General features: G+C 34.6%; 1 protein-coding gene across 2 annotated transcripts in view; it reads left to right on the forward strand.

Moving 5' to 3' along the window:
- The first annotated feature begins 3,867 nt into the window (after positions 1 to 3,867).
- Positions 3,868 to 23,109, forward strand: part of Lilli (AF4/FMR2 family member lilliputian) — a 228,358-nt gene continuing 209,116 nt past the window's right edge. For both annotated transcript variants that reach the window (XM_070293985.1, XM_070293987.1), the window contains exon 1: positions 3,868 to 4,855. In XM_070293985.1, the coding sequence (XP_070150086.1) occupies positions 4,791 to 4,855 (65 nt within the window). In that variant the 5' untranslated portion in view covers positions 3,868 to 4,790. The remainder of the gene's footprint in view (positions 4,856 to 23,109) is intronic.

A 23,109-nucleotide genomic window follows, 5' to 3' on the forward strand; every position in this document is an offset into this window, starting at 1 on the left:
AATTTTTTTCTACTAATTTATTTATTGCTATTTTTATTATGAAACCACACATTTAAGAGTGTAGACGAGATGGCTGGATCATGGCTTATCTCCCTTTTTTTTTTTTTTTTCCTCGAAAAGACGACCACGTGGACTTTTGGAAGTATTTTCTAATTTCTATTTTAGTCTTTTTGCAATCATGATATATAATCAAAAAGAAAAATATTTATATCTTCTTCGTAAAGATGTTGGTATAAGTGAATGTAAGGAAAATACGTAAACAAATCGAAATGTTTAGCACAAAAATCTTAACACAAGAAAGCAATCATATATGTATATGTATTTCGATCTGTTTTGGATCCTTCTTAACGACAAACTAAATCAAAGAAACATCAGCAGGCTAAACACACTCATTTTATGTTTGCCGATCATTATCAAAGTAATCATATATAACGCTAGAAATATTTACGCACCATCTGCGGCCTGGCTTTTATTAGACCTATTATCGAAATTTTATATCGAGGAATCTTCATCTCTATATTTTGCAAATATTAAAGATTCAAATAAAGAGAACATTCTTCATCACGGTTTTCCCTCTAATTTTTTTAATCGCGTGCAAAAAAAAAGATATGATCAATTTAATAAAGATAGAATAGAACTCCCGAAAGGGAAAGAACAAATTTAAAGTAGATTTTCACAGTTACTCTTCAAGGGGAGGATATCAATAATAATAAAAATATTTCCTTAAATTAATATAAAAATACGTATTTATTTGACAGTTTAATATACAGGGTATCCCATTTTAATCTCCTCAGGCAAATATCTCAAAAACCAAGCCCGGAAGAGACAAATGTTTCAGACAAAAGTTGTTTGGTTTCGAGGGGGCCATAAGATGGTGACAATGATTTGACCTTGGAAAATCATTTGAAGGTCATGCGAAGGTCAACTTTAAAATCTTAAATAGAAACCCCTATTTTTTATTTAGTATTCTTGTAGCTGACATCGAGAGCTTTCCAAAACACTATAATAAAGTATTTTTTTTATTCAGTACTTTTTGAGTTATTTTATATTTTAATCTGACATATTTTGATATAAAAAATAAAATATCTCGTAAAATATTCAGTTTTTGATAATCTTACCGTAATACTTCTATGTACAGAATAATGAGACAAATCAATTAGTATAAAAAAAAAACTGTTTTTAAGAAAATTATTTACAATGTATTTTTTTAAACAATTATTTGTTTTTTTTGGCACTAATTAATTTGTCTTATTATTCTGTACATAGAAGTATTACGGTAAAATTATCGAAAACTGAATATTTTACGAGATATTTTATTTTTTATATCAAAATATGTCAGATTAAAATATAAAATAACTCAAAAAGTACCTAATGAAAAAATACTTTATTATAGTGTTTTGGAAAGCTCTCGAGATAAGCTACAAGAATACTAAATAAAAAATGGGGGTTTCCATTTAAGATTTTAAAGTTGACCTTCACATGACCTTCAAATGATTTTCCAAGGTCAAACCAATGGTACCATCATATGGCCCCCTCGAAACCAAACAACTTTTGTCTGAAACATTTTTCTCTTCCGGGCTTGGTTTTTGAGATATTTGCCTGAGGAGATTAAAATGGGACACCCTGTATATCCGGCTCGACTCGTCTCGGCACGGCTCGGCTCGGCTTTATTCGGCTCTGCTCGGTTCGGTACGATTTGATTCGGCTCAGCGACGCACATCTTGAAACGCTGACCAATCACGTGATGAAATTCGTGATCACGTGTTACCTGGCGCGCTGCGGGCTAGCAGTTTACGAAGCGAGCGACGCGAATCGAGCAGGCATTCTTTCCTCTCTGTGTTTACGCGGCGGTTTATAAATAAACGACCACTTCACCTGGTGCCGTTCCGCTCTACGACAAACACGCGTAGCACCTTCGTCCGGAAGCGCGTGCCTCTCCCCTCCCCCCCCCTCTCCCTCTCGGGCCAGTAGTCGGTTTTCGAGTATCGTTCACACATTTGCAGAAGATTAGGCGAGAAGGGGACGCTACAGTTTCGGGACTCGCGTTACGGCATTGGTCGGTGAAAGAAGATCGCGAAACCTAGCACAGATCTTGCGACAGACTTCCGGGGGGGAAAAAAAAAAAAAAAAAAAATTACGTTCGTCAAAGAATCTTGAACAAGGTAAGAAGGATTTGTGCTAACATTGTGCCGTAATGGCACAGTTACATCGTAATAACAGTAATGCTTATATTTAGGTCTCAGCTCGCTGCATTGTCTTTAATACCGTGGTTTTTTTTTTTTTACCTATATTTAGAGAATTAGCGGTTATATATCAGTCATTGTACAATATATACAGAGAAAAAAGTTACATGGAGCACGTTTTAAAAATTGGTGAATTTAGAAAAATCTCTTGAACAATAATTATACGTATGTAAGTCAGATATTTGTATACAGTTCCAAAATATGACGACTAACTGATAATTTAAAATTGAGATAGCCAGAATTCATTTGTTTCAATATTTTCTCTTTCACTCTATCTCGTAAGCTGATGTTTATAAGAGATGTTATTTTGCTCTGTCAATTGAATCGAATATATGTATATATAAGATATATGAAAATTAAGCGACCATTGGCAACGTAGAGAGCAATATCTTGTTATTCAATAAGACTACCAAAGAGAAAGAGAGAGAGTGAGAGAGAGAGAGATATGCTGACAATAAGATAAAGAAATTATCTCTCTCGATCTTAAACTATCAATTTCCGGTTTTATCTCCGCGAAGAGAATGCTTGATCTATGCATACCGTTGTTTCTGAGAAACTCCATTTCAGCGAACAATCAAAATCGTTTCTCATAAGTTACATTTTTAATTAATAAGTTTATGTGATATAGAGAGAAAAGTATAGAAAGACAGCCATTGCTACCATACTTTTAGTATTTAACTCATAATTTCTTATACAAGTACAGTGACACGAACATATGAATTAAGTTTAATTACTGGCCAATCGACGGAGATCGTGTGAATCGTTAAAAAAAAAAAAAAAAAATTGTTCCGTTAAATAGGCCTTTACTTTCGTGCGAGAATCTAGCGGGAATATTTCGTTTGTTTACGTCAACGGCAGCGGACGTAACGTCCTTCGCGCGCGGTCTGGTCGAAGAGAGAGAAAAGCAGGAATGAGGGGCGAAGAGAGAATCGGAGACAGAGGAAGAGAGAGAGAGAGAGAGAGAGAGAGAGAGAGAGAGAGAGAGAGAGAGAGAGAGAGAGAGAGAGAGAGAGAGAGAGTGAGAGAGGAAGGTGGAGAAGAGGGGAGAATCGGAGACGCGTGATCGCCCGAGCGACTGTCAGCCGCGTTCGGCGCACTTTCACTCGGGCGATTAAACCGAATCGCGCGCGATTTCGATGGCGTTGAATCGTAACAGATTTTCGCGTGGATTAATCGACGATACGGAATCCATAGTACCGTCGCGCCGGTATCGCGAGATCGATAACGATAACGAAACGAGACCCGCGTGAATCGTGAATCTCGCGACGAATCAAAGAGCGATCGCGCGCGACGTCGTGTCTTCTGCTTCGGCGGCGACGGGTGGAGGAAGGGTAGGGGGGGGGGATTGACAGGCAGCCATGTTTGGTAGCGGTGGCTGCACGTGTTGACGCGGCCAGTTGCAGCCTCGCGGCCAGATGGTGCATATGCTTACACGTGCGTGAATCTCCCGCGAGATATTAGCGTCGGCATCTGAGAAACTATAATTCTGCTCGTAGGTAGGGACAGCAAGGACGGACAAGCTGAAGGTACTCCCGAACGAGTCGACGAAGCGACGCCGTCGTCGCGACGCCACATCTGGTTAATGTAAGACGGTGAGAGAGACGGTAAGAGAGACAGAGTGAGAACGGGCGAGAGGAGGGGGGGGGGGGAAACACCGTGGCATTCGCGCACGCGTGTTAGCGCAGTCGATCAGTCAACCGGTGGCTAATATCATCTGGTCGCTTGGAACTTGGGACGAAACCGCGATCAAGTTATCGCTATCGTGTTTGTGTGTATGTCCTTGACGGTGAGTTTGTTTACGGTGTGTTACGCCTCGTGCTATATCCATGAGAAGTGTCTTGTGTAGTGGAATTTCACTGTAACAGTCACTGCATTTCGACGATCGTTTCCTTGTGACAGTTTTGCGACTGGCACCGAGTGAAATCAAAAGGAAATCACGGATGTTTTGATGAATATTATTTGTTCGCGTGTATTGTCAGTCTGACATATGACAAAATTCTTGACTTATCAAAGAACAGTAAAGCACGATTAATATAACTCGCTAGAACTCGCGAAAAAAAAGTCGAGACATCGAAAACGAAGATTTATGAAACAATCGAAGAAAATCATCGCCGGGTTATTATTACGACAATATTCATAAGCGACGAGATAAAATTCAAAGAGGAAAAAGACGAAAGATAAGACGCGGATACCCATGTATTCTCCGTGACTCGTACAGCTGAAAACTAATTCCGATCTCGGTATCGAGAAATTCGACGCGATGATTCTTTCTTTATAAATAAGTCTTGCGCGATACGCACGGTACTTTATTCTCTTGTCGTTCCCATCGTGACCGTCGTAGTTACTGCTGTCATTGTCGCCGGAAGGACGATGCATCGCGCGCGTAACCGCCGAGATAAACCGTCATCGCGATTACCGGCAGTGTATTATCGGTGGTGAATGGAGAGCTAAACCAGTGGATCAGATCACACGAACGACTGATGCAGTGATGCAGTGCCGTAGTGTTAGTGACCAGTGCCACGTGCCCGTTGTTTGGATTACTTGAAGATGCCTTCGTCCGGCGGCGGGTATTATGACGACAGGAATCCTCTGCTCAAGGGCACCTTATCGAGGTGAGTACAATCTGTGCGAGATCGACACGATATTTAGCATTTTAAGCTCGGCAAAATGGTACCGCTGTAGATTTCAATAAATGGACGAAACGTTTTCGTATTATTGCCAAGGATAGAGAAATGTAGAATTTTTCAAATAAAATTAATTGTTCATTTATTGTTAATAAAACAAAAAATAGAAGCAAACTAAAAAGTAAATTGCAAATTAATAGCTCTGATATATACATTTCTTACAATATTTTTTTGTCAACAAAAATTTTACAATGTAACAAAATTTATGTAAGATTAATTGCGTAATTTAAGATTAATATATATGTATAAATTTTGTAATATTTATAAAAAAATATATAAATGTTCGATATTAGATAGTAATTAATTGACGATACACGATAATGAATAATTATAAGTAATTAGTTTTAATATATATGTTTATTTGTTTCTCCCTTTTTTATCTCATTTTTTAAATATTTTCTGTATATATATACTGGGTGGCCCATTTTAATCCATCCAGTCGAATATCTCAAAAACCAAGCCCGGAAGAGAAAAATGTCTCAGACAAAAGTTGTGTGGCTTCAAGGGGGCCATAAGATGGTGACAATGATTCGACCTTGGAAAATCATTTGAAGGTCATGTGAAGGTCAACTTTAAAATCTTAAATGGAAACCCCCATTTTTTATTTAGTATTCTTGTAGCTGACATCGAGAGCTTTCCAAAACATTATAATAAAGTATTTTTTTATTAAGTACTTTTTGAGTTATTTTATATTTTAATCTGACATATTTTGATATAAAAAATTAAATATCTCGTAAAATATTTAGTTTTCGATAATCTTACCGTAATATTTCTATGTACAGAATAATGAGACAAATCAATTAGTATTAAAAAAAAAATTGTTTTTAAGAAAATTATTTACAATGTATTTTTTTAAACGATTATTTGTTTTTTTTTGGCACTAATTAATTTGTCTTATTATTCTGTACATAGAAGTATTACGGTAATATGATCGAAAACTGAATATTTTACGAAATATTTTATTTTTTATATCAAAAGATGTCAGATTAAAATATAAAATAACTCAAAAAGTACTTAATGAAAAAATACTTTATTATAGTGTTTTGGAAAGCTCTCGATGTCAGCTACAAGAATACTAAATAAAAAATGGGGGTTTCCATTTAAGATTTTAAAGTTGACCTTCGCATGACCTTCAAATGATTTTCCAAGGTCAAATCATTGTCACCGTCTTATGGCCCCCTTGAAGCCACACAATTTTTGTCTGAAACATTTTTCTCTTCCGGGCTTGGTTTTTGAGATATTCGACTGGATGGATTAAAATGGACCACCCAGTATATATAATATTACCAGAATGATATAGAAACCACGGAATAATATGTGTGTAGTACCATTACACCATGCTTAAAATGTTAATTGATAATATCTATTATCAATTATATAATTTCATGATTATTGATATGTTTATTCGAAAGATATCTCTTCCGCTTTTGCATATTTTTAAAGGGGGAATGAAAGATAATTTTATTATCTTTTTTGCTTAAAATGTGAGGAGTAATGTTGAAGGATAAAGAGAGAGAGAGAGAAATGAGAGAGAAAGCCGCTTCTTACGACTTCAAAGTGAAAAGCATAGTTCCCACTATAGATATTGCAGTTGAGAGTTAACATATTCTGGTCAGCATTCTCACCACACATTTAGTGCTAAATGTGCGGCAATCTAATGCATTGCTCTTGTTTACACATAGTGTATACAGCGCTTGCATCGTTAAAATGTAGAACTGGATCTGACTACATTTAACGCTAAACGAGAATGCACCGCGAAATATCGCTCCCCTCATATTTGCGAAGATGAACAAGTATTGAAATTTTAATATTTTAAATAGTCACGTTTATTTTTCCTTATCAATATATCGTGCCATTGCACAAATCATGATTACATAATCGGCGATATCGACAGTTCGGTGACAATCAATTATCAAATTATCAATCAAGATCGATCATAATTATCAGTGCTAAGGTCAAATAACATATGAAAATTAAACGAGTAACCATAACTCTGACATAAGCCTGACATTTCGAATAGCTTGATGCCAGAGGTATTTTTTTTTTTTTTTTTTTTTTTTTTACATTTGTTATATTATTTGAGATAAATTATTTGATAAATAAATGCTTTGGAGTTTTAAAACTACGACAAATTTAAATTCGATGACAAATGGCGAATCACGGTTTTTAGAGTTTGGTTTTAACGTTTGTCATTTATGTCTCGTTCAGTATTTCGGCGCGCATTTCGATTCGTAAAAACGGCAATCTTGATAGGTATGACGCATGATATCACGTTATATTGGTGCATTTGCAACCGCTGCCCTTGACGCGGCCCTGTTAAATGCAAAACAGCCAACGAAGGGCAGCGTGTGTGTCGATATCCGACTTGCGTCTGGTTTACGCACGCATCTCTCACACGTGTGCCGACTTATGTACACAGCCTTGATATATCGGTCGAGCATATACACGCGACTTTAATTTATCTCTTAAATGTCACCGTTAAATGGAAAAAGGTGAATATTGCAGACTTACAACGCAATCTTTGTCCTGAAAGAAAACCTTGAAAAAAATGAGGGACCAAATTAATTCGCCATCTAAGTAATAATTATAATTAATTATTTTTATAATTAACAAGTTATAAAATTATTAATAAGACACGACAAGAAATTTAAAGATTAAATGAGATAATAAAAAATGAAATTAGAGGTAAAAAGAAGGATTAGTTTTCCCTTGAATACATTTGCGTATACATATACAGGGTGTCCCATTTTAATCTCCTCAGGCAAATATCTCAAAAACCAAGCCCGGAAGAGAAAAATGTTTCAGACAAAAGTTGTTTGTTTTCGACGGGGCCATATGATGGTACCATTGGTTTGACCTTGGAAAATCATTTGAAGGTCATGTGAAGGTCAACTTTAAAATCTTAAATGGAAACCCCCATTTTTTATTTAGTATTCTTGTAGCTGACATCGAGAACTTTCCAAAACACTATAATAAAGTATTTTTTCATTAATTACTTTTTGAGTTATTTTATATTTTAATCTGACATATTTTGATATAAAAAATAAAATATTTCGTAAAATATTCAGTTTTCGATAATTTTACCGTACTTCTATGTACAGAATAATAAGACAAATTAATTAGTGCCAAAAAAAAAACAAATAATTGTTTAAAAAAATACATTGTAAATAATTTTCTTAAAAACAATTTTTTTTTTTTATACTAATTGATTTGTCGCATTATTCTGTACATAGAAGTATTACGGTAAGATTATCGAAAACTAAATATTTTACGAGATATTTAATTTTTTATATCAAAATATGTCAGATTAAAATATAAAATAACTCAAAAAGTACTTAATAAAAAAATACTTTATTATAGTGTTTTGGAAAGCTCTCGATGTCAGCTACAAGAATACTAAATAAAAAATGGGGGTTTCCCGTTAAGATTTTAAAGTTGACCTTCACATGACCTTCAAATGATTTTCCAAGGTCAAATCATTGTCACCATCTTATGGCCCCCTCGAAACCAAACAACTTTTGTCTGAAACATTTTTCTCTTCCGGGCTTGGTTTTTGAGATATTTGTCTGAGGAGATTAAAATGGGACACCCTGTATATGGTACATAAACCCAATGCTTTGTATAAGTAGTGTGTAAAATATTTCGTGACTCAATGAATCGTCTCGTAAAGCGCGTGATGAATGCGATTTCGTCGACTGTTGGCTTCATATATATAAGTACGCATATTTCGCACGTCAGCTTCGTTGTTAACGACGTGATATTCACGGCAACGTGCATGCAGTATCAGCCAGCACTTGGAACAATACTCACGTAACGCCATCACGGCTGTCCTCGAGTTTCGCAAAATAACATGGAGGTTTATACGCGCTGACTTATATTCAATGTAAACGTAATTAACGATCGTACAGCTGGTGGAATAATAATTTTATCGTTTACACACCTTCCTGCTGAAAATATTCGCGTCGAAGTATTGCCATGGTTGGCTCATTTTCAACCATAGCTAGCATATTCTTCTTGTTAATCATAGATACGCGGTTGGCATCCGTTATACATAATCGATTCGAAATTCACTTAAAACACCAAGTAGACAAGACTTTTTTTAATATTATTTAAAATGTTCCCTATATTTTATTTCATTTTACAGCAGTTTAATTTAATAATAATAAAATACATACGAAATTATTATTAAATTATTATCTAAAATGAAAGAAGTATTATTACATATACGTACATAAATGCGTGCAGTTTTTTTAATCTTCGATATTAGTATATTATTAATAAAACTTTTGTGCTGTATCAAATACTCCATTCGTGGAACTAAATATAAATATATAACTTTTGTCTAATGGTGGGAGAGTCACTTTCCCGACGTTAGATAAGCTGAAGCAAGAAGCGCGCTAATAATTCTACGTCTGTATTGAATCCTCAAATTGTCTCGGCGGAACGAAGAGAAAGTTGGCTCGAACGAATCTCCGGACGATGACAATAATAACTCAATAACGAGGTGAGTTCGCGAACGAGTTTTATTCTCCAATCCGTCGAAAGAACCGTTTCGAGTCTGTCGACGCGTCTGCCAATAAGAATCACAGACGTGGAATTCCTTTCACCAACATTACGATCATCGTTTCGCCTCGTAGGAAATTTCTTTGAGTCGACTCTCGCTCAAACTTGGCGTGGATAATTTTTTTTTTTTTTTTTTTTTATGCACGATAAATTGTTAATTTGCTTAATTATATGTTTATTAACGATAGTGATATACAAAATTATCGCGACCTTATATAACACGCGCAATGCAAAAATTGTCAAATTTGCCCAATTGCTTACAATTTATATATTTTTAATTTTTTTAGTGGTTACGTACTCGCGTCTAATTTTTTTTTTAAATTTAATTAATTATTTTAGCCGATTGTGTTTTATCAATTATTTCAATATAAATCTTTTTCGTATTTAAATTTCATTAAACAATAAATTTCTTTTCCAATTTTTTTTCAAGCGTCAGAGCAGATCAGTTATTTTTGCAACTATACCTCAAATTAAGATTCTAATTAGAATTTAAAATTATTCAAGTTTATCTGAGATTCTCAGATAAACTAAGGCTGTTATTTACTCGTATACATTTTTGAATCAATAATTTGTCAAAATAAAACAATCATTAATTATATTAATTTATAGAAAGAGAAAAAAAATTCTTCGTGATATACCATTATATGTAATATCCAGAAAGAGAGAGAGAGAGAGAAAGAGAGTGTCACTTGAAATAACTTTCGAAATATGCTGCTAAAGAATTGTGGGATGGTTGCGAGACATTGTTGAACTGAACATATTGCTCTTTAGTAAATTCATATACTGCGTACTTCGCAAGATTAAGTCTTTCGACTTGATCGATTCTTCGTGGATGACATTTTTTTTTCTTTTTTTTTACGCGCGCAATCCTGTAATGGCGTTCGATGAAATTAAATCCTCGTCGGTCGCGCCGAGTGCATTCTCTCACTCAACTAACGAGCTTTCGCGCTCGTGTTTGTTCAGACGGTTTTATGCGTGTGGAATATGTCGAGCGTGCGCGACACTAGATAGATAGAGAAAGAGAATGTAAGCGCTACGAATGAAACAAGAAGGAGAATAAGAGAGAGAGAGAGGGAGAGGGAAGGAGAGAAAGAGAGAGAGAGAGAGAGAGAGAGAGAGAGAGAGAGAGAGAGAGAGAGAGAGAGAGAGAGAGAGAGAGAGAGAGAGAGAGAGAGAGAATGTGTGTACGTGTGTGTTTCGGCGCCGCCCTTCTATTCTCATTATATCGTGCACGGTCATAGGGCGCCAAGAGGACGGGGACCCTTGCGGCACTTTCTCTATTTACTACCTCCGGATTCTCTCTCTCTCTCTCTCTCTCTCTCTCTCGCGCGCGCGCGCGCAATGGCCGTATACATTATAATATCGATTCGCACATTCGCGGTTAATTGCGAGGATATAAGGTAATGGAACGAAATTAAAGGGTGGATAATCGTACGGTGGTGTTTCGAGGAAATTACGCACCGCGGCTCCCTGTCTCGACGCACACGCGCGTAAATCACACGGTTCCCCCGCCGCGTATGATACATTGCTTTTCTTCGTTCGGCGAAATTAAAAGACGTATAATTTGCGTGAGCCTTCTTACGCACTTCTCCCGAGACATCCACGATAGTCTAAGATTAATACCCACGAAGTGAAACACAAAGTCTGCTTTTTCAGCCGCGCTCTTTCTACGCCCCCCCTTCTTCAATTCGTACGCGAAGTTTACAGTTTGTAGGAAACACGTGGCATTTTTTTATTCTTTTATTTTAGGATTTTTATACACGCGTAACACAAAATAGATGTTACGCGCCCTATTTTTTTTTTTTTAATTTTAATTCTAATTCAAACTCTCTTTTAATTCTGCTCTATAAAAATTGTTTTTCACCTGGTGGAACATTTATGTATTCGAAACACGTCATGTTCTTTTATAGAACTCCGTGTGCGATAAATTCATTTATAAATTTAAGAATATAGAAAACTATTATGCTATTTTCAACCTTGCGCGTGTAATACCAGGCGTGAGTCAAGCGTGAGGCTGAGAAAAGGGGGAGAAATGGAGGAAAAGGACCGTTCGCGCAGGAGAGAAACGAGGGCGGGGAAGATGGCGCCGTGTTTCTTTTCTCATTATCGTAGCCGCAGGGTTCCGACATTCTGCAGCGCCGTTAGTACGTTGACCTATTTACCGCCCTCTAATCTCTCCCGTATCTCCGCATCGTCGATTATGTGACAGTTTTAGTCGAAACTCGCGATCCTCAACTTAAAAGAATTTTGCCGTTATAGGTAAAATGTCTCGTTGACGGACATGCTATATTTTTTCTCAGCATTACAAAAGAATGCTGATTATCTTCTTTTCAAGTTTGAAGTAATATATAATAATAATAATAATATAATTGCATAAAAAATTGATGGAAAATTAAAGCTTATTTTAATACGCAATAAGTAATTTTATTTGCATTGAATCGATTTTATTGAAATTATCCTACTGTATAAAATAATATAATAATATACGTTATGATAATAACAATGTGATTTTGATCGTGATAATCTGGGATTACAACAGCGCAATAATTTTCGCACGGAAAATATTATACGCGATATGTCCCGCGCGCGGAGCGTAGCTTAAAATTTATTACACGGGCGAATGCGTTTTGATTTTATTTTATTATCGCGTGATGCCAGAGGGCGACTTCATCGCTCTCTCAAGTCCGTTTTGACATTTTCGCCCGCTATCAACGGGTGGCGGAGACCGAGAGGCAAAAGTGATGGAGCTGGTCCCGGCACGAACACACACACGGTCGCGACATGAGAAAAAGAAATTTTTCCCCCCCGCGAATGACTTGGATTAAATTAGGAGTTTGTCGAGCGGAGGGAGCTTATCAAGCGCACGCATCGTCACGCTTCGAGCATAGCTTCGAAACTTTAACTCGCCCCGAGCGAGCGGTTACGCTTAAAGTTATTTCTCCCATATGCGATGATTATACTAGATATCACCCCATAACTTCGTCTGTCCTCGCGTCTAATTTAGAACAATATTTCTCAAAGCTTCATGGAATAATAATGTCTTACGAGCATATCTTAAATATGTTGCGAAATATTTTTGGAAGATATATTTCTTCTCGAGATTTTTTTTACATTCTGCTCTTTTCCTTGTTTTCTAATTGCGTAAATTGATTAATCCCTTTCTAAAGAAGGCACGAAACCTCTAACTCGAATATATCGAAGCGTCTTCAAGCCTCTTTTCCGCGACGATGATCGGCTGTCTCGCTTGTGCGCTGCGACTTGCTTCATTCGTGTTATTTGCAACTGTCAAGCCATGCGAATTTTGACAGTTCGACAATTTGTGAAAGAAAAAGTTAAAAAAATTCAAATAAAAGCGCGCGCGCGCGCGCAGCACGCGCCTGTGTTGTTCTAGTATTAGTAAAATGTATATGCGTGCTTTTATTTGAATGCAAAAATATTTCATTTTTTTATGTTTTTCTTACTTACTTTTTTGTCGATATGACGAATTAATCGAGTCAATCTACGTTAAAAGTATTCAGGATAATCAACCTCATGCACGACCTCGACTGATAAATATGTACGAGCGAAAAGAAAAAGAAAAACTCGTGCGAATAATCTTATCTGGGGGTCCGTGGTAACAACGATATAGGTGCGCGTTGATACGTCGTAAATTGCATCGACAAAATACATCATTTGGTTTGTTAGTGTGTCGGCTGAAGGTAATTGGATCGATCGAGAACTCCTTTAAACGCGTTTAATTATTTCCAAGTTATTCGAGCGGTTAATTAAATTTCTGACTATCAGATGCGAATAAAAAATTATTCAATTCACCGTCGGTGCAACTAAATTGAAAGTATGCGGTTTGACCACGAATCCGATCTTCTTCACCCGAAGAATATTTTTCGAGCGATAATCAGCGTTCCTCTGTAAACCGTAAAAAAAATATTCCTGTATAATTCCATGTAAAAATGAGCGTAATTTCTACCTGCTATTATCTGTTATTTCTACTCGAATTCTAATAACAAGTTTCTTTTTCACTCCAATTCTGATAACGAGGTTTCCTTGAGAACAAATCTCAAATATTTGATGTCGATATTTAATAAACAATTAAATTTTTTTACGAATGAAGAATGAAAAATGTTTTTTATGCTATATAAATTACATAAATTTTTGTTTGAATTTTTTATCGAAAGTTTATCTTAAAATTAAAGATTGACTTTTATATGCGAAAAGAAAAATCCGTTGTGTTTACTTTGAGATATAAAAAATCGCCGTTAGTCTTAATCGGCTGATTAATTTTAATTTATAAACGAAAAACGAATGCTGTTGTTTCAATTAAAGTCTACGTCACGGGCTGTCACGATCATACATAGTTCATTCAATGATATTTTTATTGGACCAAATATCTGAATAGTTGTTTTAATAATCTATTTTTGGTCCAATAAAAATATCATTGAACTATTCATATTTATTGGAAGACCGTGACGTAGACTTTTAATTGAAGCAACAGCATTTTTTCCCGTGTATAACTTCTATGCAACGCTAAACACGGAAGGAAATAATTTTGTCCAATCTATCGATTCGTCGAATTGACAATGATTATATAAAGCGAGGCATTCGTACGTCATCGATAATTCGCAGAGTCGAAGAGAAAGGTCGTGAAGCGCTTTCGCCAAGTATTTGCCGATTCCTTCAAAGTACGCTAGAGAAACGAGACTCTATATATAGTAATATTCTTTTAGAAAAGAATTTATGATTAACCGAAGTCGAATGTATATTCCCGTGAACTTGGCCATCTAAAAATAGCCATATCTAAAAATCTAAAAGTTTTTTTAGAGTTCTGACATTCTTTTGAATAGTTCCAGGGTTTTACATAAAAATTTTAAATAGTTCTGGTGATTAAATATAAAAAAATCGAATCCGAAGATATTTTTTCAGAGTTCTAGTTTGTTTTGCAATAGTTCTGAAGTTCTGTATCAAATATATCAATAGTTCTAGCAATTAAAAGCAAAAAATCGATTTTTGAAAATTCAATGCCCAAATTGCAATTCGCATAAGAAAAGTAAGCTGTATGTATAAAGTTGTATTATTTCGTGAAAATTCATAAATAATTGAGAGTTCTAAGTTTAGTTTCAATAGTTCTATAGTTCTTGATAATTTAAACTTTAAACAAATAGTTCTGGTCATTAAACCAACAAGATAATTTGAGACGCTAACTTCACGCAGCGTCTCACTTTATTCTATGACATTTTTCTTATCAAAATTGAACAAATTTACAGTTCAACATGAGTTCTAAAAAGAGTTCTGCCTTTTAAAAGCAAAAAAAAAAATAAAATTAATTAGGATGTAATAAAGACAATCGCATCTCTGCATTTTCGAATATAAAAGTGAGCTAGTCAATTTTCAAGTTATTCTAAAACAGTTCTCGTATAGTATTGAGCATGCGAATTGTTTCTCCAAAGAGTTCTGATAATTAAAATAATTAGAAATTTTTTAAACAATTATTGTGCCCGAAAAATGCATATTATTTCGAATATAAAGGTGAGCTGGTAAATTTTCAAGAATTCTGTTCATTCTAAAACAGTTCTCGTATAGTATTGGGCATGAGAATTGTTTCTCCAAAGAGTTCTGATAATTAAAATAATTAGAAATTTTTTAAACAATTATTGTGCCCGAAAAATGCATATTATTTCGAATATAAAGGTGAGCTGGTAAATTTTCAAGAATTCTGTTCATTCTAAAACAGTTCTCGTATAGTATTGGGCATGAGAATTGTTTTTCCAAAGAGTTCTGATAATTAAAATAATTAGAAATTTTTTAAACAATTATTGTGCCCGAAAAATGCATATTATTGCGAATATAAAGGTGAGCTGGTCAATTTTCAAGAGTTCTGTTCATTCTAAAACAGTTCTCGTATAGTATTGAGCATACGAATTGTTTTTCCAAAGAGTTCTGATAATTAAAATAATTAGAAATTTTTTAAACAATTATTGTGCCCGAAAAATGCATATTATTTCGAATATAAAGGTGAGCTGGTCAATTTTCAAGAATTCTATTTATTTTAAGACAGTTCTCGTATAGTATTGAGCATGCGAATTGTTTCTCCAAAGAGTTCTGATAATTAAAATAATTAGAAATTTTTTAAACAATTATTGTACCCGAAAAATGCATATTATTTCTAATATAAAGGTGAGCTGGTCAATTTTCAAGAGTTCTGTTCATTCTAAAACAGTTCTCGTATAGTATTGAGCATGCGAATTGTTTTTCCAAAGAGTTCTAATAATTAAAATTTCTAGTTATTTTAATTATCAGAACTTTTTGGAAAAACAATTCGCATGCTCAATACTATACGAGAACTGTTTTAGAATAACTTGAAAATTGACTAGCTCACCCTTATATTCGAAAATGCAGAGATGCGATTGTCTTTATTACATCCTAATTAATTTTATTTTTTTTTGTTTTTAAAAGGCAGAACTCTTTTTAGAACTCATGTTGAACTGTAAATTTGTTTAATTTTGATAAGAAAAATGTCATAGAATAAAGTGAGACGCTGCGTGAAGTTAGAGTCTCAAATTATCTTGTTGGTTTAATGACCAGAACTATTTGTTTAAATTATCAAGAACTATAGAACTATTGAAACTAAACTTAGAACTCTCAATTATTTATGAATTTTCACGAAATAATACAACTTTATACATACAGCTTACTTTTCTTATGCGAATTGCAATTTGGGCACCGAATTTTCAAAAATCGATTTTTTGCTTTTAATTGCTAGAACTATTGATATATTTGATACAGAACTTCAGAACTATTGTAAAAGAAACTAGAACTCTGAAAAAATAATTGATTTTCATGATTCGGTGCGCTGCGTGAACTTAGCGCACCATATCTTCGGATTCGATTTTTTTATATTTAATCACCAGAATTATTTAAAATTTTTATGTAAAACTCTAGAACTATTCAAAAGAATGCCAGAACTCTAAAAAAAACTTTTAGATTTTTAGATATGGTGTGCCAAGTTCACGGGGATAAGTTGTACAACTTTGAACTCATGACAATTGATGTCATAATAATTGTGTCTTGAAATCGTTATAAAAAAGATTTGTTTAAGAATCTTTTTTTTTTTTCTAAATTTACATGTGTTTACTGCTAATATGATTATTTTACATTACATGAATAAATTTGAAGCAAACTTTTTTAACAGAAGGGATTGAAAAGGAAAAGTATTTATTTTTAAATAAAGAAATAAGAAATATACAACTAGTTCTTTTTTAAATTAATTGTATGAACAAATCTTTTTTATTGTGGATCTTGTTGTGGAATATTTGCCTTATGCTTGAGATATTTTCTTATAAACGTCATTTTTGTTGAAACACCGATATTAATAATTGCGCTTTAAGAGTGTATAATATTATATAATCATATAATTCGCTCATATATAAATACATATATCTATATTAATTTAAACACTCAGATAGCGCAAAACACGGTTGTTTTATTTTTTTCATTATCGAGTATTGTGATGACTTTTTGTTATAACAACACTTCGAGAATCTAAAAATCGCTTCTTCTTTTTCATTATCTAAAACAAGCAATGATTATTTACAATCATGCAGCTTCACATCTCGCAAAATTTCTTAATACGATATATGATTGATTTCAGCAAAGCTGATTAGGGGGACAAGTTATACGGGAATATTTTACCCTGTATATAATTGAATATTATATAGATACGGTAGAATATATAATCCGCGAACGAAGCGCGGGTGCACGACTGTCTCGGACAGTTTACGAACAGCAACTTGAACGTTTGTGATGAAGCATTAACTGCACAACAAATACATAAGCACAATATATCGATTAACGGGCGCGTTATTCTCTCGCCCGATGTTATTCCATGAATTATATGAATTCCCAGCGAAACTTCTTGCAAATAATATTCCCTTACGTAGCAATAAGAGATCCTAACCGAGACTGTCAGTCTTGCTATTAAGCGCACGCGATTGATTTCTTCATAAATGGTATGCTAATTATGCAGATGGCACACACAGCTGATTGATCGATCTTTCGACGGACGGAGTCGAAGAAATTGTCCTTATCGCGAGAAATATACATTGACAATTATTACAGCACACTTCTCGCTATTTGCATTATTTCTATAGAACAGCCCGTGATTTTTCTTTTGTTTATTAATTTTTAGATTAATATAGATAGTTTGATTTTTGTCAAGAGTCATTCGAAAATGCAAATTATGAGATAAGATGTTTGCAAAAAAACTAAATCGAAAAATGAATTTCGCGATATTTAGTCGAATGTTGTTAATGTGCTCTCTCAACATGGATTAAAAAAAAAAAAAAAAAAAAAAAAAAAAAAAAAAAATGCGTTTGTTTACGCTCTCAGTTTACGATAACTCCGTAAGATAGCTATCACAAACGGACAGTATCCGCGATGTGATTACGGATCATTGCATTTACTCAACTTTTATATCGAAATATGATTTTATTATATGAAATTACGAAACATTTTGAAATTTTGTGATAGAACTTATTGCTTTAAATCCGTGACGGCTGAAAATAGAATTCGTGAATCGTAAATACGATTTTCTCCGCTTCGCCAAAACTAGCGACGATTAGGAAGTCGAGCATGCCCGTGGAACTCGTTTACATGATTATTTACGACGAATGCAATCGAATTTCCAATGAAGGGACTTGCGTAAATGCCAAAACTTCCTTACGCTTATCTCGTTTTTGTAATTCGAGGACTATCGCGCTCGAGACGTAATACATATAAAAGGCATCGTTTTATTCTTACGCATCGGACACATTCTAACGATCGTTAAGACTTGTGCCACGAGGAGAGCCGCCGGTGCAAGTCCAACACTTTCACCGGTGGATTTCTAACGCGGACTCGGCCGTCTTCGGTTGCGTTCACAATTGACAACACGAAACCCTTTGACAATGCGGCACGTAGTATGAATTCCAATGCATGATTTGCATAATGCGCTTTTTTATACAAGCATTCTAATGCACTCAAGGTAATCGATAAAAAGATATCACGTGAAATGCTAGTAAACACTGACTTGTTTTTTCGTTCGCCAGAGTTATAGTGCACGCTAGTTAAATTAAAATATTCCAGCTTTACAGCAGCAAAAAGTTTTCTAATCCTCTTTTAAACAAGTATGTTAATCGAAACAAGAAAGCACATTCCACGCTTTACGGTGTACATTTTGTTTTATTTATAAGAAAACTTTTACTAACGGAATTGCAGTTATTTAATTCAACAAGTAAAAAAACACTAAGAACTATAACTCAATTAAAATGAATAATTCTGTTGCCTCATAATTTTTGCCAAGTGATAATCTTTCGATTATTTTGTTTGCTTTTATACAGGGTGTCCCATTTTAAAGGACCCACTCAAATATCTCGGAAACACTGCGTTAAATCGAAAAATGTTTCAAACAAAAGTTGTATGGCTTCAAGGGGGCCATAAGATGGTGACAATGATTTGACCTTGGAAAATCATTTGTAGGACATGTGAAGGTCAAGTTAAAAATCTTAAATGGAAACCCCCATTTTTTATTTAGTATTCTTGTAGCTGACATCGAGAGCTTTCCAAAACACTATAATAAACTATTTTTTTATTCGGTACTTTTTGAGTTATTTTATATTTTAATCTGACATCTTTTGATATAAAAAATTAAATATCTCATAAAATATTCAGTTTTCGATAATCTTACCGTAATACTTTTATGTACAGAATAATGAGACAAATCAATTAGTACAAAAAAGATTGTTTAAAAAATACATTGTAAATAATTTTTTTAAAAACTATTATTTTTTTATACTAATTGATTTGTATCATTATTTTGTACATAAAAGTATTACGGTCAGATTATCAAAAACTAACTATTTTATGAGATATTTAATTTTTTATATCAAAAGATGTCAGATTAAAATATAAAATAAAAGTACTGAATAAAAAAATAGTTTATTATAGTGTTTTGGAAAGCTCTCGAGGCAAGCTACAAGAATACTAAATAAAAAATGGGGGTTTCCATTTAAGATTTTAAAGTTGACCTTCACATGACCTTCAAATGATTTTCCATGGTCAAATCATTGTCACCATCTTATGGCCCCCTTGAAGCCACACAACTTTTGTTTGAAGCATTTTTCGATTTAACGCAATGTTTCCGAGATATTTGAGTGGGTCCTTTAAAATGGGACACCCTGTATATCAAGAAATAAATTTTCAAGTCGTTGTGATTGACTTTTTTTTTTATTTCCTGGAATATCTCGATAATCTCTATGTGTGTATTGACATCTGGTGTGCCGAACTCTTTTAGATTAAAATAAAAGTGAAATAAATTGAAAACAGCTTGAGAGAATTTAATTTTTCAATAACTCTTTTCTTCCCTCGCCGCAAGTCGGAGATTAATAAGTTGCTATAGAAAGAAAAATATCACGATAAACTTTATGAAAGATTGTAGAAAAAAGCAACAGAGATTTATTTGTGTCATAAAAAGTCTCATAATTGCAAAATAATATCAAGCATTTACGTAATAATGCTTTTAACATGTGTACAGCATGCTTTAGATTTTTTGAATAACTTTTACATTTCTCTTTCTTTTTTTTTTTTATACATGCATTTTTGAATATAAGTGCGGAATGGACTTATTACACCAAAAGTTTTCGATAACTTGGCTACTTTGTGCTATTGTGTGCGGTATGCTTTTGCTGTTTACTCGAAAGCGGGCATTTACGCATAATGTAAGACCGTTTGACAGTCGCTCTGCTGCATCGCACGCACTACTAAATGTAAATCAGCTGATATTATCGCGCTGGTAATGTCAACTGGCGTGCAATCGCGCCACGCGGTTGCCTCTATTCATAACTAGGTTTTTCCGGATTATATTGCATGGCGTTTGCAATAAAGTTTGCACATAATATCCACCCGTTGATAATCGCTGTCGATAAACATGTCCAATGAGATTATTAATAGTTTCGAGAGAAAATCTACTTTGCCGTTTAATTTTGATTTATTGCATAAAATTTATCATGCAATAGATTATCGCTTCATTTATTTGTCGTTTAATGATTAACATTATAAAACGAATACCATTACATTTAATATTCAATCAAGCATAAATTTGCTATTTTGCATTTAATAATACAATATATTATTAATTATAATGAAATTAGATATATTAATTTCACTCGTTTGCAATCAAATTTGATCCAGTTGCGATCGCTCGTTTTACGTAGATATTTCGGGATTTAACCAGAATTAAAACGGAGGACGATCGCGTTCAAACGTCGACGGTGGTGAAAGTTACGATCGGTTCGTCGTCCGAGTATACTTGCGTGGCCCCGTTTGTCGTTCTCTTATAAGCGCGCTCGTGTACAGTGTGAGCGTCCCCTAACACGAGACAATAACATGGCACAGATCGGAGCAGGCATCATGTCGGAGGGGACATACGATAGATGGCGAAGTAAGAGAAGACAGGAGGATGAAGATGTCGATTTCGTCTCACACCTCGATAAACGGTTTATACCTATGCTTCCTAGAATGCCTGAATCTATGACAAAATTTTACTTGTATAGAATATCTCGAAACTGAAAAATTTTCCTTAACGAAATTTCAATCAAACAACATCCTTCGTGTTTATAACGCTCGATTTATAATTTAATAAACGAAAAAGAAACTCTTTAAATTAACAGAAATTAAGATTCTATTAAAATAATGTTAGATAAGAAATTAATGTCTCTGTTAAATTCTAAAAACATTTTGCTGAATAAATTTGTATGCGTATAATTGTAGGAATAAAATTTACATTTATCGATTGCGATTTTGATAAGCACAGATGAGGTAACAATTGAAAGATCTGCAATCCCATGAAACTCACCGATTACTCGGCGATGCGATAAGGAAAATAAACATTGTCGGGATTAGCAACAAGAAGGGGAAGCTTTTCTCATCCTGACATTCCGATTGAATGAGCACGATGTAACTTTCGGCAAAGTTGATAAATTGCCGGGAACGGGGGACGCGCGGGTTTAAAAGGTAAATGGCTATTCTTCGCGGCCGAGTTATCGGTGAGATTAATCGCTTAGGAAGCGACGCGGTACGAAGAGAAGAAATCGATGATGGGTGTGGAAGCTTCTCGTTGAAAGTAGGTTTCTCCGCGAAAGGATCAATCTTTTCTCGCGTAATACAGCGCTCCACTCACGGTATTTGTCAGAAGTATGAATGGCAAAACGCGCGACTGTCGGCCGTACGATTTTCTGCGCCATAAAGGAGAATATTACTTCGTGGAGATTACCAGGTATATAAATATGAAACCGGAATTTTTGTATAGAAAATACACGTTTATTGTATGAAAATGATGAAAAATATTTTATTCCAAGTATTGCTCATTGCTAGCTATACATTTTTCCCATCTCTCTGACAATTTGTGGATGCCACGCCAAAAAAACTGTTGCTCCTTTGAGGCAAACCAGTCATCGAGCCATTTTCGTACATTTTCGTAAGAAGTGAAGCGCTGCTCGGCAAGTGCGTCTCCCATCGATGCAAATAAGTAGTAATCGGATGGAGCCAAGTCTGGTGAGTAAGCCACATGCGAAAGTATTTCCCAACTAAACGCCTCAATCGTTTCCTTGACCGGTTTTGCTGTGTGCGATGGTGCGTTATCATGAAGCAAAATCACTTTGTGTCGCCTTTTTTGATATTCTGGTCGTTTTTCACGCAAAGCTTCATTCAAATCGAGTTGTTGTTGCGTTTGAGCGTCATCCTCATCCAACAATGTTTGCAATTCGCTGTCTTCAAACCTTTTCGGTGGTCTTTCACGTTCTTCGTTTCTCCCGTCAAAATCGCCACTTTTGAAGTTTTTAAACCACTCAAAGCACTGTGATTTACCAAAAGCATGCTCACCGTAAGCTTCGACAAGCATTCGATGCGATTCTGCAGCAATTTTCTTCAAATGTTAATAGAAAATCAATGCTGTCCGCAAATCGTAGTTTCCAGGCACAAAATTCGACATGTTCAACGCTATTAAAAACTATGCTGTTGTATGAAACTTGTATCGTTGTGAGTTGAAAATCTTTATCAGATGTCAAAAGAAGAAAATGGCGCCAATGACGCGGTTCGACGGTAACTACATTGACAGCTAGGACCAGCTATGGGCAAATTCCGGTTTCATATTTATATACCTGGTATACGCATCCCTTTGATAACTTTCCGATAGAGAAAGCTAGGCCACACGGATTCATTACGTCACAAAACATTGCGTCAAAATATTTTCTCATGACAATTCTCATCTGTGCAGTTTATTTAAAATGTACATTGAAAATGTTTACCGTATGCGTAATCTGCCATATCAATTTTAATATCGCGATATTAATAATAAGATTCTGCGCGAGGAGTTTTATTTCGATGATTTCTCACCGAAAATTGATGAAAGTTGTAATGTAAAAAAATATATTTATGTCTCGACATTCCCCCTCCCCCCCTCCCTCATAAAAGATTAATCTTGAATTGATTGAGAAATAAGAAGTAAGATATATTCTGGTGAATAAAATTAATGGAAGTTATTTATGAAATTATCCAAATGGGATACTCCGTATAATTGTGAAAGAAAAAAATAT

This window comes from Polyergus mexicanus, unplaced genomic scaffold (genome assembly GCF_030449975.1).
Source record: "Polyergus mexicanus isolate NDT 795.1 unplaced genomic scaffold, iyPolMexi1.0 SCAF_4, whole genome shotgun sequence".
Taxonomy (NCBI): Eukaryota; Metazoa; Arthropoda; class Insecta; order Hymenoptera; family Formicidae; genus Polyergus; species Polyergus mexicanus.